This window comes from Pezoporus flaviventris, unplaced genomic scaffold (genome assembly GCF_033815535.1).
Source record: "Pezoporus flaviventris isolate CSIRO_AGI_PZ_B2104156 unplaced genomic scaffold, CSIRO_AGI_Pfla_v1 ptg000046l, whole genome shotgun sequence".
In the NCBI taxonomy this organism is placed as follows: domain Eukaryota; kingdom Metazoa; phylum Chordata; class Aves; order Psittaciformes; family Psittacidae; genus Pezoporus; species Pezoporus flaviventris.
In genome coordinates, this window is record NW_026892594.1 from 2,240,714 (window position 1) to 2,254,531 (window position 13,818).

Genomic DNA, 13,818 nt, shown 5'->3' on the forward strand with positions numbered 1-13,818 from the left:
GAAATGGCACCACCTGGTGTTGTTTGCCTCGATGATCTTTGGTCTACTCACGAACAGCTGAGCCAGTGGAACCTTGCCATTCTTCATTAAATAATTTTGAGGGCGGAGTAATGAGACAGAGCTCGAGTGATGCCACATGCAAACTCTAAAAATAATCTGTGATTTACATTAGGAGGCTCGCAATGCAAGTGTTGATATGCTGATCACGTAGGCATGGCAGTGGAGGGCTTTGCTCAGCTCAGACGGAGCAGATTTGACTCTTGCGGTGGGTTTGGTTTGGGTTTTGTTCCGCTGAGTTGGACGGACTTATGTGTATCTGAGCTGATTGATCTTTGTCTCTCAGCTTGCCAAACTTGAGAACTGGTTTTGATCAGTGCAAGACCAAGAAATTCTTTCTCTCTATATATAAAATCAGACTAGCTAGGGTTGGAAAGGACCTTAAGACCCTTTTAGTTCCAAGCCCTTTGCCCCTTGTCCTGTCAAGGACACCACACACTAGACCATGTCACCCAAGACTCCATCCAGCATGGCCTTGAACACTGCCAGGGATGGAGCATTCACCACCACTTCTCTGGGCAACCCATTCCAGTGCCTCACCACCCTCACATTAATGAATTTCTTCGTCATATCCAACCTAAATCTCTGCTATTTCAGTTTGAACCCATCACCCCTTGTCCTATCGCTACAGTCTCTGATGAAGAGTCCCTCTCCAGCATCCTTGTAGCCCCCTTCAGACACTGGAAGCTGCTCTGAGGTCTCCACGCAGCTTCTCTTCTCCAGGCTCAACAGCCCCAATGTTCTCAGCCTGTCTGCATCTGGGAGGTGCCCCAGCCCCTCATCATCCTCATGGCTTCCTCTGGGTTCATTCCAACAGTTCCATGTCCTTCTTATGGGGAGGACAACAGCATAAGAACTGCACACAGTGGAATCTCATGAGAGCAGAGTAGAGGGGCAGGATCACCTCCTCTGACCTGCTGGTCACACTCCTTTTGATGCAGCCCAGGATACGGTTGGCATAGAGATACATTACATGGCTACAGTATATTCCATGTAGATTCAACTGCTCCTTCCAGGGTTTGTTCCGATTAAAGATTATAATTGCCATGTTATTTTCTCCCACTGTAGAGACATTCACGTCCCTCTTAGAAGTCTAAATTTCATATCATTATCTGTGATTATTTATTTTAGTATCCTGGCATTCAGTAAAAACTGTTCCTTAAGCTAAGTACAAAAAATGTGCATCCTAAATATGGGTAATTCCAACACGTTGTTCCCTTTGCAGCTGCAAGGACCAGCTGTGTGTAAGGTACATTTGTATAATAATATGTTGATGTACTTTGTATTTTAAGGGTTCCTTTGTTGTTTTTTTTTCAGGGAGAGGGATTTTGTATACAAATAGTGCTTTGGGATAATAGAAGTCAATTCAGACCAATTTAAATCAAAGTATTCAATCTAATTTTGTCTGTAGGGGTTGATAGGAGTCTTGTATTCATTTGATGACTTGCTCATCAAGCTATTTGGAGTATAAGCAGTCACAGCATGTCAGCTCAGAGGTCCCCTTAGCTTATCGGGCAATGGGTAGGAGTGGGTATTTAGGAAACACTGTAAAACGGGGGAATTATGCAGTGATACCATTTTGCCTTCCAACAAGTGGTGGAGTGGGGCTTTCCTGAGCCAAACATTGTATTTTTGTTTAGAATCTCTTTGATGGACTTGTCACTATACAGTGACTCTTGTGTTACTGTGTAGTTATCTTTTGAACTTATGGTAACCCCAGTATCCTCTAGCAGTAAGTACCAGCTTTTCATAGGATTATAGGATGGTTTGAGGTGGAAGGGACCTTAAAGCTCCTCCAGTTCCAACCCCTGCCACGGGCAGGGACACCTTCCCCTAGAGCAGCTTGCTCCAAGCCCCTGTGTCCAACCTGAACACTGCCAGGGATGGGGCAGCCACAGCTTCTCTGGGCACCCTGTGCTAGGGCCTCACCGTGATTTTTTTCATGATGTGTTGTTTGGAAAGGATTGAATTATTCTGTCATCGTAAATGCTTCTAGAAAAACCTCACTAGCTTCATCTCTTGCCATTGATAATTTCACAGATCCATCTCACGTTCACTTGCAGTTGTCTTTCAAGCCTGATGAGATCTAGTCCTAATATTATATCCTAAACATCTGAACATTTACCTTGGCAACTCCTTCATCAGTCTAATTAGGATTCACAACCAGAAAATCTTTTTTCTGGTTCTCATCCTAATGTCTTCCTGTTGTAAGTCCCAGCCCAACAAGGGATTTAAGAATGTGCATAACTTTACACATGCAAATGTGGAATTACTCACTCCTTGAAGTTCTGCTCGTATTTATGCGCTCTGCCAGATTTGAGATTGTAAATTCTCTCTGTTAATCTTAGAGATGCTCTTTCCTCCCTGAATGCAATAAATAAGTTGTTGCAATACAGGGAATGATTTCCACTTTGCTTACACTACAAGCTGATATCCTGCCAATGTACCAGGTGGGAAATACTTACTACATAAACAAAAAGCATCTGTAAAGGTCAGTCATACTGTCTGCTGTGCTTTGTTGTTAAACCAGGCTTTTGTCCACCTACTGAACTTGACTTAGTACTCTTCAGACATAATTAAATGTCTGTCTTCAAGCAGAGTGTATGAATATGCTGGAATCTTTCCTCCTCATCTCCGTCCTTAAATTTCAAAGGTCAGAACGTTTGAAATAGGTTTTTATTTGAAGAAGCCTGGGGGAGAGATGAAATAAATGAGAGGATGACAAACATTTGCCAATGATTTTGTCAGTGCTGGGATTTTAGGCAAAAGAAGCTAAAAATAACAGGGGCAATATTGACACTGGACTTGATCTCTAGTAGCACAAAAGATACGTATAGCAGCAGGCGGAATAAGTTGTATTCCAACTTGTGCAGAAGACATTTATTTAGTATTACTACACGTGTTTAGCATTCTCAGCTGTAGAGCAGAAACAACTGTGGTTCTCGATCACCATTTCATCATAGATTCATTAGGCAAATTCTTTCCTTTACACCTTTTGCAGAAGTCACACTATGTACTCATGTGTAAATAAAAGCAAGAATCAACTCCACAGTACTTGATCTTTTGCTGGCAGCACTTCCCACACGGTAATTCTGAGGGCTCTGTGTGGGCACAGCTTGATTATGGACTGCTTCATAGCATCACTTGTAGATATTCAGAACTCAGATCTGCAGTATTAACTTCCAAATGATTTTTGAGAAGAACAGAACCATTTGGTTTGTGCTTTGCATGTTTCATAATGCGCTTTCAAGTCATCACCTACACTTCATGTGCGAAGACAATGTTTAAAAATAATTTAATATAAGGAGTAAATTGATTTCAAACCTAAAAATACTGGTTGCAGCAGTAAGGACCTTCATTATCATATGCCCTTTTGTCCCACTATCTGTTTTGCAGCTCTTCTCTGTTCTATGAACAAGTCCTGCGTATTCACTCTGCAGTGATGCTGTTGGAAGTGGCTCTGTTTGGACGAGATACCCTTAAAAAAGGAATAACCCCCTCACCACCTTTTGTGTCAGGATGGAAAATACCACTGTCTTGCTGCTGCTCCAGACTTGTTGCTTACGCTTCATCTTTGAGCTGACCTTCTCTTGAGGTCTTCTCAGCTAGGCTTATGTTTTGCTCTTGCTGACTCTATGTAAAGTATCTCAGACACAGCCTTTCTTGTCCATCTGCTTAGCTAAATCCATCACTACTCAGGCTACCAGTTACTGCAACATTCATTTTCGCTTTGAAATCTTGCCCTGATGATACCTGTTGAAAGCAGTGCTGTTTCCTACCCTGGATTCACATCATCTCCTTTCATCCTGCCACTGGCTTCCCCATCATTGTGATCCCGTGCAAGTCACACGTCTTCACTTTCGAAGCCACATATGTCCCATTTGTGCTTCCATGCTGCTTCCAATTCGCTGTTTATTTTCTCTCTGACCCGTGCGTGCTGCCCCCTTCTATCTCTCACTCATCCACTATTCAAACAAGCACCACGTTTCAGTGTCTCTCAGAAGGAATTTCTGCTAGACATAGACAACATTCATCGATTCGCTGCCCACAAAAGCCTCTAAAACTCCTCTTGGCTGCTCACAAACACTTGAAAACAACTAGGCTGTTGTTATACTTGGTGGGCTGCCTATCATAGAATTGTTTAGGTTGGAAAAGATCTTTATACCATCAAGTGCAACCATTAATCCAGCAGCGCCAAGTCCACCACTAAGCCATGTCACTAACGGCCTCATCTACACATCTTTGAAAGCCCTCCAGGGATGCTGACTCCACCACTTCCCTGGACAGCCTTTTCCAATGCTTGACAACCCTTTTGGTGAATACATTTTTTTCCCAATTCCCCATCTAAGCTTCCCCTGGCACAACTTGAGGCCTTTTCCTCTTGTCTGTTTTGTGATGGTGCAGATTGCCTCAGTTTCCTTTTGTTTCACCATCTGTTGGCCTCAATGTGTTGTTTCTTATCTTTGTGTGCATTATAAGCCCGTTGAGATCAGAATCATCCTCTTTTCTTTGTTTTGCTTTGCACGCTCCCTAGTGCAGTTGGAATCTGATCACATCAGGAGGAGTAAATAAAACAGGTCAAGACATCAGCTCCAGCACCCTCCTGTGCTGGTGCATTGGGTGTCATTGGTATCACGTTCATTTATAGGGGTTTGTTTTGGAGCTAAGGCTTTCCAGCACATGCTGGGGACTATCCCCAGTTTGCTGGTTGGATTTGGATGTGCTGAGCTGCTTGTTTGGAAGGGAAAGCAAGATTTCATGCTGGAGGGATGCAGGTTGTGCTGGACCCAGAGGATTATCTCTGCTGTGTTTTATTTAGTAGCACAGAAGTAGCCTCAGACGCCAAAGGTCACACAAATAAAACCAGATGCTTTTGATAGGTGTCAGCATTTTAATGAGGAATAAAATGAAGCCCTGGCTACTTCTGGCCATCTAATGGCACTGTTGTTTTTCTTTGCCTTGCATGCTATTTTATCTCCCCCCGTATTAAGTGACAATTGCCTCAAGTCCCGATCTGGTGGGATTATGCCAGATACCTGCACAGTTGGAAGCTCATCAGCGATTCAGATTCCTTCAGTCACAATGTCAGTTTTATCACAAAGCTTGTACAGCTTACCATGGTGATTTCCCTTTTCCTCTTTAGTAGACGTTTTGTTTGAATGCCATGAAGGGGCTTCTTTCTCGGAGCCCCCAGGAGTACAATAAGCTATGCTCTTTGAGAGAGGCTACATGAGTACAAAGTTCCCTTCATTAAAGTTTCCCTTCGTGTTTTAGCATAGAATATTTCTCTTTAAAACACTCTCTCATTCTCTTTTGTGTCTTCATCTTCTTACCTTGATGAGGTTGCGGTGCATCAGCTTGATGGAAGAGGTGGGGGTGCTGCTCCTCGGAGGTTTTCTTCTAGCGCACACAAATACTCTGCCGGCATGCGAGGTGCTTGAGGAGCAGCTGGAAAAGGGGAAAGCAGATCAAGTAAACATAAGAAAACCCCATTGTTATCAGCGTGCCGTGTGGTGCAGGGTGCACATCAGACCACAGTTCATATTGGCTTCAGCCAAGAAAGGCATTTGAGCTTTCACGTGCGTTCATTCTGTAAGGTAGTCATTGAGTTGCACTGGAGATGGAGGCGTGGCAGGGTTCCCTGGTTCACTCCTAGGTGTGTATTTGACCTTCGGTTTAGTTGTGAAATTCCTAAGAGAATAAATACATAGAACTGGGGGACAATTTCCCTGCCATATATCCCAAAACCACAGGTCTCTCTCTCAGGACGTGGGATAGTTCAGGGAGGGGATGTCCTGGTTGAAGCAGGGTCAGCTCCGGGAGCAGACCAGGTTGCTTTATCCATTCAGGTATTTAAAACTTCATGTTTTCACTATAGATTCTATATAATGAATCTATGATTCTGTGATAATTACTGGTTTTGCGCTGTTGACTTACAAGGTTTTTCTTTAAATAATGCTGTAAAATGACCCTTATTTATAGGAACTTCAGGGAAGTTCTCTGTTAGGTCGGTATTTCATTTCCCTTTTGAGGAGTTTCCTTGCTGTTGGCAGTTTCTGACCATCCATCTGAGAGTCCTGTCATTCACCACCAAAGAGAAATCAATCACAGACCCTTTGGTGGGGTTACCATAATGCACGATGCAACCTTCTTTCCTGAATGGGAGATCCTGCAGCGTGTGGTTTATGGCCATCTAATGTTAGACACTAATCTCATTTAGTGTTTTCCCAAAAGTGCAAATAGTGCATTAGGGTAACGTAACAAGCACAGCAGATCGATATGGAAACGGTGCTCTCCTTCAACAGCTTAATCCAAGAAAATGGACTTTGTTGACTTGAAGGAAGTGGCCCTGTTTGCATTGACCTGCATTGGGCCTGCAGTGCCTGGAAGGACAGGCAATGAGCTGAGAGCATGTCTTAAAAAATCACATCTAAAAAGTCATAGTATGAGAACAAGTAACTGTGAGGCAGGAGATGATGTGTCTTATAGGGAGCCGGTATGGTTGGCAGCATAAAGAGTCCATTGAAGCATTCAAATAAAGAATAATACGTGGACTTGGAACTGTCACTAATGGCATGGTTCAGGGAATAAAGCAATCAAAACAGCTCCTTAATGTGGGTTTGAGTACCCCTCTTGAAATGGCTTCAAATACATTTACTGAGTTTATATAGCAAAGTGTCCAGCAGCCCATTTCCTTCCCCCTTCACGTTTATAGAAGAAGTCACTTTAAAATGGCTTGTGAATAAAGGCACAGCTAGATGTTCCAAGTGTATTTTTTGTTAACTCATGGTCTATTCTATTGGTTTATCAATCCAGACCAGGCTCTCAGGCATTTAAAATGAGCTCTGGTTTAGTTGGACCTGAATCGTCACCGCTGTGAGTCTTAACATCTACAGAGAGCGTACGTGGTGCTTCCTCTCGTGCTCCATCCCGATCCAGACCCCTCCGTAATCAGTGTGCAGCAGTTTATGGTCACACATTTTGATGCCTGACACTCTTTTGAAGTGCTTGCTGATATCAGCAGAGGGGGGGATTAAGGGAAAATCCTCATACCTAAGACTCTACAGAAGTTGGATCAGAAAGTGTGTAAGCACCTGGGAATGCATTTGAATTCTGGTAGTCACAGACGTAGGGTAATGAATGAAAAGAGTAAGAGGGATGTTTTATATAGGTACACGCTGTAAAATCAAGGTGATTTAACATTCCTTTTCCTTAGTACTACATCTTGAGTGATTGCCAAGAAGTCAGTCCCCCTAAGGAACATCATCGTGCTTCGCCTTTCACTGTCTTACTGTAGCAGAGATCTGCCTTGGCCAATCAGCAAAATGGGAAGGAACAGAATATTCATCCAAGGATGCTGTGGCTGATGAGTCTCAGGGCTTTGTACAACCTTATTGAACTAAAAATAATGTGAGCTGGATGTTAAAGCAGCCACTGCCAGGCTTTCCTCGTAGGCTAAATGGGAAGATGTCGTTCACACCCATAAAGAAGATGGTTGTTTTCAAGGCATAGGAGCTGTAAATGGTTCTTTACATTTTCATGGAGTTTTTTCCTACTGTTGAAATCTTTTATCTTTGATGTGAGAGGGGTTTAACTCTGATTTGAGTGTCTCTCACAGAAATCAGAACCTTAAAAAGTATTTATAAAGTAAATGTCCTGTTAGCTTTAAATTTCAATTGACTTCTTGTCTCTGAAACACTTCACCACCCCCCTTCCTTTTGAGATAGGGAAGTATTGATTCCCATTTTAATTCTGTGGCACTACCAGTGTGGATGACATTTTATGAATTAATGGAAATCACAAGATCTTTGTCCAAAAGAGACTGGATTTTACAAAGTAGACTAGAGAAGCTTCCCTTCCTTTGGCTTATGTTGCAGGCAGAAAGTGTACTGCACCAGCCAAAAAGATGGTAAAAGTAATAAATCCATAAAGAAAATGGACAAAATTCCTAAATAACTTGCACATCTGGTGTCAGGATTAAAATTGAGGTGATGGTGAGGAGGATGCACCAGAATTAGTGGCTGTTACTGGGTCAGCAAAAGTAGATGGTGAAATTAGCTGAAGGTAGCATGGTTTTTGTAGTCTCCAGGTCAGCCTAATGGGTGATTTCATTTCTGTACAGGGGCCATATTTAATAAGTAGCAACATGATGTAGTCATAGGGCTATAGAGGAATGAAGCTGTCCTGTGCTTCTGACTGTCTTAAAGGCAGGTGAGATCAGGTGTGCTTTGTCATTGCTTCAGTGTGTACTCATATGAAGTTGGATGTTAATTTTCTTTGCCAGCTGGAACCCGACTACTGCATCAGAAGGACACTTGTGGTCCTAATAGCGAGACTTCTGCAGCTCATGTTGATGTTTGCATCAGATCTCACCCACTTAAACCCAGCTGGCTCTAGAAAAAGCCTTTCTTTATTGCTCTAAAGTGTTTTCCTTCGCTATTTAGTTCCCTTCTTTAAAAAAACAACTAAAAGAGTTGCATCTTTCCTGAAATCCTTTTGAGGAGGGAACCAAAAGGCTGTTTTCTCTTTCCCCAGGAGATACCAGACTCATCCGATCTGCGCTGATCTGCAGGATAAGATCCTTCAGTGTTATCGACAGCACGCTCAGGAGACCCTGAGCTGCTCTGCCCTGGCTAGCCAGTACCTGCACTGTGTCAATCACGCCAAACAGGTGAGTTAGAGATACTGCCGCTGAAATAATGATGGGATGAAGAAGAGAGGAAGACTATGGGAATATCTGATTAGCCCTTCTTATGTGTTCCCAGTGTGTGTGTACTCTCAGTGGAGTCCAGGTTCAATGTATTTAAATGCTGGGTTTCCATCTCTTCCCTTGGGAAGCTGTTGTGTAGTGGAGTAGCTGTCACTGTTGGCATAATTTTCCCAGTATCTGCAGATTTAGCAGTAAAAAAAACTGGGATTAAACTACATGGTGCCACTTGGCACAAGTATGACAAAGGGATGTCTCAAACTAGATTGCTCACCAGTTGGAAGTCTTGATTTCTTTCATGTTGATGACACTTTTTAGGTAAGATACAAAGAAGGAATTCTTCCCTGTGAGGGTGCTGAGGCGCTGGCACAGGGTGCCCAGAGAAGCTGTGGCTGCCCCATCCCTGGCAGTGTTCAAGGCCAGGTTGGACACAGGGGCTTGGAGCAAGCTGCTCTAGTGGAAGGTGTCCCTGCCCGTGGCCGGGGTTGGAACTGAGTGAGCTTTAAGGTCCCTTCCCACCCAAACCACTCTCATTCTGTGATTCTGTGTAGGAGACAATGGTTGCGTGGCATTGCTAAAGCTGTTCCTCAGCCCACAGTGGTTAATACATTTCTGCAGTGCTATTACTGTTAGTTCTTTGTTTATACAGTCAGTGAGCTCCTTTTTGCACAGGCAGCCTGGCTGCATTGGCAGTCTGCAAGACAAATTCAGCTCCCAGCTGTAGCGTGGTTGTTCTCTGAACACTGCAGGATGAGGACAATTTGTCTGGCTGTCTGGGCAGCTCTGAAATCACTTTATGATATTAAATTTTGCTATCATTAGTGAGAAACTTAAAGAGGACCCATGTGATGACAAATAAAAGTCACCCTGTCCTTTCAAAGCCATTTTCTTCAATATATCCTTTGTCAGTACATCCTCCTGCCCACTTGTTTATGCTCCTGAGCTCCTTCATTTATAGAATCAGAGAATCAGAGAATGGGTTTGGTTGGAAAGGACCTTAAGATCATCCAGTTCCAACCCCCCTGCCACAGGCAGGGATGCCTCATCCTAGACCATGTAACGCAAGGCTCTGTCCAACCTAGCCTTGAACACTGCCAGGGATGGGGCAGCCACAGCTTCTCTGGGCACCCTGTGCCAGCGCCTCAGCACCCTCAGGGAAGAACTTCTGCCTTATCTCCAACCTGAACTTCCCCTGCTTCAGTTTGAACCCATCACCCCTTGTCCTATCACTCCAGTCCCTGATGAAGAGTCCCTCTCCAGCATCCTTGTAGCCCCCTTCAGACACTGGAAGCTGCTCTGAGGTCTCCACGCAGCTTCTCTTCTCCAGGCTCAACAGCTCCAGTGTTCTCAGCCTGTCCTCAGAAACTCTCCAGCCTCCCACATCTCCCTGCTCATGGAACTCTTTCCTGCTCTCCTAGCCTGAGGCTGTCTTTCAGAAAGCTACAGACCCTTTGTATTAAGTTTGGAACGATGGTTGAGCCATGCTTAGATGCCCAGGCATGAGAAGTCCAACCAGCTTTGTCAAGGTGCCATCCTTGAGCCGTGGCTCCAGCTGGAAAATCTTGTTCATCCCCTTCTTCCCTACACTGTGCAGTTCTTCATGACCTTTTGAACTGGATTCTTTTCCTTGAAATTGAATCTATTCCATTCATTCCTATGACAAGGGATTACTGGTGTCTAATTTATTTCGTAAGTTTTCCTTTTGTGTGATTTTTGTATTCCAGAATCCAGTTTCAAGATACATGTCCATGGGTGGGTTTGAGCCATCATAGATAGATGACCTGTTCTTACGAAGTGGACTAGATTTACACCGTGGCTTCCATCATCTGGAATGCTAATTTATTGTATTTGTAATTTGTATTATTCTTTCAAGTAACTGAAAAAAAATCAGCTTAATTGCATTACGTGTTTAAGCTATAACTGCAATTTGTATCTGATAGAAATTCCTTCAGAAGACTCTGATGAGGATGAATTAATTCATGTTCAGAAGGTGCAGGAAAAGGAAACTGCATAAATACGAGTGTTGGGTTTTTGAACCCTTTTAAACACCTTTTTTTTTGTTGAAGATCTTCAACCAAACCTGTCAAGTAGTTAAAAGTGTTCCCTAAATATTTATTCTTCTCTTTCACACATGCTTCAGGATTAGAATTCAGAGAGGTTTCTCTCTTAGGGATAACAGAGAAAGAGAAGCCTTTTATGGTGGATACATTTGCAAGCAGGAGCAATTGCTTTTCATCATGAGCATCAGTCTTTTCTAGCTCATCCTCCGTGTGTCACAGCTGTAATTGTAGTTATTGTTACTCACTGATTGCCCAGAAGTCCAGACCAAATAATTGCTAGATGCTGTTAGAAACTGCCTCAAAATTACCTTCTCTGTGTGCTTGGTTGGAAGTGGGAGAAATAGCAGAGCCAGGAATGAAAAAGTTAACTGACACTGCCTACAAGAAACAAAGGGAGAAGAAAATTTGCTAGAGGGAATAGACCAAGATATTGCAAAGCAAATAAGTTAACTAATCCGATTTCCTGGCGCTGAGTCTGGGCACTTGTGCTCAGGCTGAGCACATTCTGTGCCTTTCATAAATTGAATTTATTGACTCCCCTTTCTTTCCTATCTTGCTTATAATTATCTCACCCTCTCTTCTGTATGCTCCTTATTTCTCATCCTGTCGGTAATCTCATGTCTCTATCTGTCCTTTTCTCCCCTTGTTAGAAAAGCCCAGAGAGTTGTTAATTCAGAGGAGTGTGACACATTGTTGTATCTTCGCTTGAGATCTTTTCCCAAAGTCATGAGAAGCCAGTGAGATAAATTAAACTCCATTATTAATGTTTGAGTTTTATTCTAATAGTAATGGAGAGAAAAACTTACCTAATGGAGCCATTAAGGGGAAGATATTAGGGTTGTCTGTGGCATAGATTTGTGCTCCCACTGCTGAAGTAACTCCAGATTCAGTCACTGCACTAACACAGACCATCCAGTGGCATTTTAATCACTTATCCTGGTCTGCTGCCCACTGATAGGGACAAGGTGGCTGTTAAAATGCCATTTTTCTTTCCTCGTTTTATTTTTCCCTGGGCTACATGGACTCCAAATTCATATATGGAAACACAACTAGTCTATACCTTAATGAAGTCTGAGCAATGGTTTCCTATTAGACCTCTGAATTCCAGAGGGATGCAAGTCTCTGCAGGCAAGTGAGATTTGAAAGTACTTCTAAGAATGATACCAACAGCTTCTGGTGTTTGACAGCTACAAAATGTTATTCCTCAGCCTGTTCAGCATTGTTTCAGCCATCGTTGTGATTTGTAGGATGGAGTGGTTCTTAATCATGCATCCTACTCAGAATAAAACCATTATTTTAACCTTCTCCTCCAGTATTTTTTCCTACTCTAACAGAACAATATGTGAAATCAGAGCAGCTGAAAAAACTGAACTGCAATGCAATGAAAAGGCCTTGTCTTTAATGGCCAGCACCCTGTGCCAGCGCCTCATCACCCTCACAGTAAAGAACTTCTTCCTTACATCCAACCTGAACTTAGAATCATAGAATCTTTTAGGTTGGAAAAGACCTTTAAGGTCACCGACTCCAACCATTAACCCAGCATGGCCCAGTCCACCACTAAACCACGTCCCTGAGTGCCACACAGAATCGTAGGATCAGAGGCTGATAGAACGGGTTGGGTTGGAAGAGACCTTAAAGCTGGTCCTAGGCTCTGTTTCCTCTTCACAAAACACAAATGGCAGGTCAGTTCCAGCAGTAGCCTTCTTTCCATGATCTCCTCTCCCTGGGTTTAGGTGTCTAGACAGTGACCATTTCTGATATGGCAGGACAAACTATGCCAAAAAGCTGTGAAGTTCAGCAGGGAAGAGGCTCTGGGTTTCTGAGGCCTTAAAGACCACTTGTCCCACTGCCTTCTCTTCCACACAGCTTTCACAAACCAGCATCTTCCAAGCTCCCAGCTGTACATCCTGTCTTGGCATTACCCAAAACACAACATGACAGTGGCTGGAGGTGTTGCAAGGAAGAGCCTTCATCATGAAACATCCTGCCCTCATCATCAATCTGCTTGGGTGCCATTACGTCAGGGAGAGTTGAGTGCATGTCCCTGAAGGGTCTGTAAGCAACCACAGCACCAACAGGGAAGATGAGTTAGTGAAAGATGTGTTAGTGAACTGCAGCAGGATGCCCTGCCTGGGGTGGAAGCATTCCTGAAGAGCGCAGACATTATCCCTGCACAGCAAGCATCCCTGCTTGCAGTGCACTGGTTGGAGTGATGCACAGACAAGAACGCAACTGCCAAAGCCACAGCACAGTTATACTTTATGTGCTGTGGGCTGGTTTATTTAAAGTGTCCTGGGACAAAAGCAAAAGCAGCACTGCTCCACCACCCTACCTCCTGTGTGACAAAGAGCACAAGAAGGGGCTGTGACCTCTGCTCCCCTCACAGGCTGCAGTCATGCTGCTGTATTCCAGATGCTTCACTCTGCTCCGGGAAGAAAGCACTTCTGATACAAGATGAACAGAAACCTCTTCTCTGGAGTCAGGCTCAGTACATGCAACATCTTAGAATCATAGAATCATAGAATGGTTTGGGTTGGAAAGGACCTTGAAATCATCCAGTTCCAACCCCCCTGCCATGGGCAGGGACACCTCACACTAAAACCATCTCACCCAAGGCTTTGTCCAATCTGATCCCGAACACCGCCAGGGATGGAGCATTCACAACCTCCCTGGGCAACCCATTCCAGTGCCTCACCACCCTCACAGTAAAGAACTTCTTCCATATATCCAGTCTAAACTACCCCTGTTCAAGTTTTAACCCATTACCCCTTGTCCTGTCACTGCAGTTCCTAATGAAGAGTCCCTCCCCAGCATCCCTGTAGGCCCCCTTCAGATACTGGAAGGCTGCTATGAGGTCTCCAGGCAGTCTTCTCTTTTCCAGGTCTTCCCCTGTTTCAGTTTGAACCCATCACCCCTTGTCCTATCACTGCAGTCCCTGATGAAGAGTCCCTCTCCAGCATCCTTTGTAGGCCCCCTTCAGATACTGGAAGCTGC

The 13,818-nt window shown here is 43.8% G+C and overlaps 1 protein-coding gene across 4 annotated transcripts in view; it reads left to right on the top strand.

The window, feature by feature from the left end:
* CHCHD3 (coiled-coil-helix-coiled-coil-helix domain containing 3) overlaps positions 1 to 13,818 on the top strand; it is a 167,920-nt gene that overhangs the window by 151,083 nt on the left and 3,019 nt on the right. For all 4 annotated transcript variants that reach the window (XM_061467975.1, XM_061467976.1, XM_061467977.1 and 1 more), the window contains exon 7: positions 8,593 to 8,728. In XM_061467975.1, coding sequence (XP_061323959.1) covers positions 8,593 to 8,728 — 136 coding nt within the window. The remainder of the gene's footprint in view (positions 1 to 8,592; positions 8,729 to 13,818) is intronic.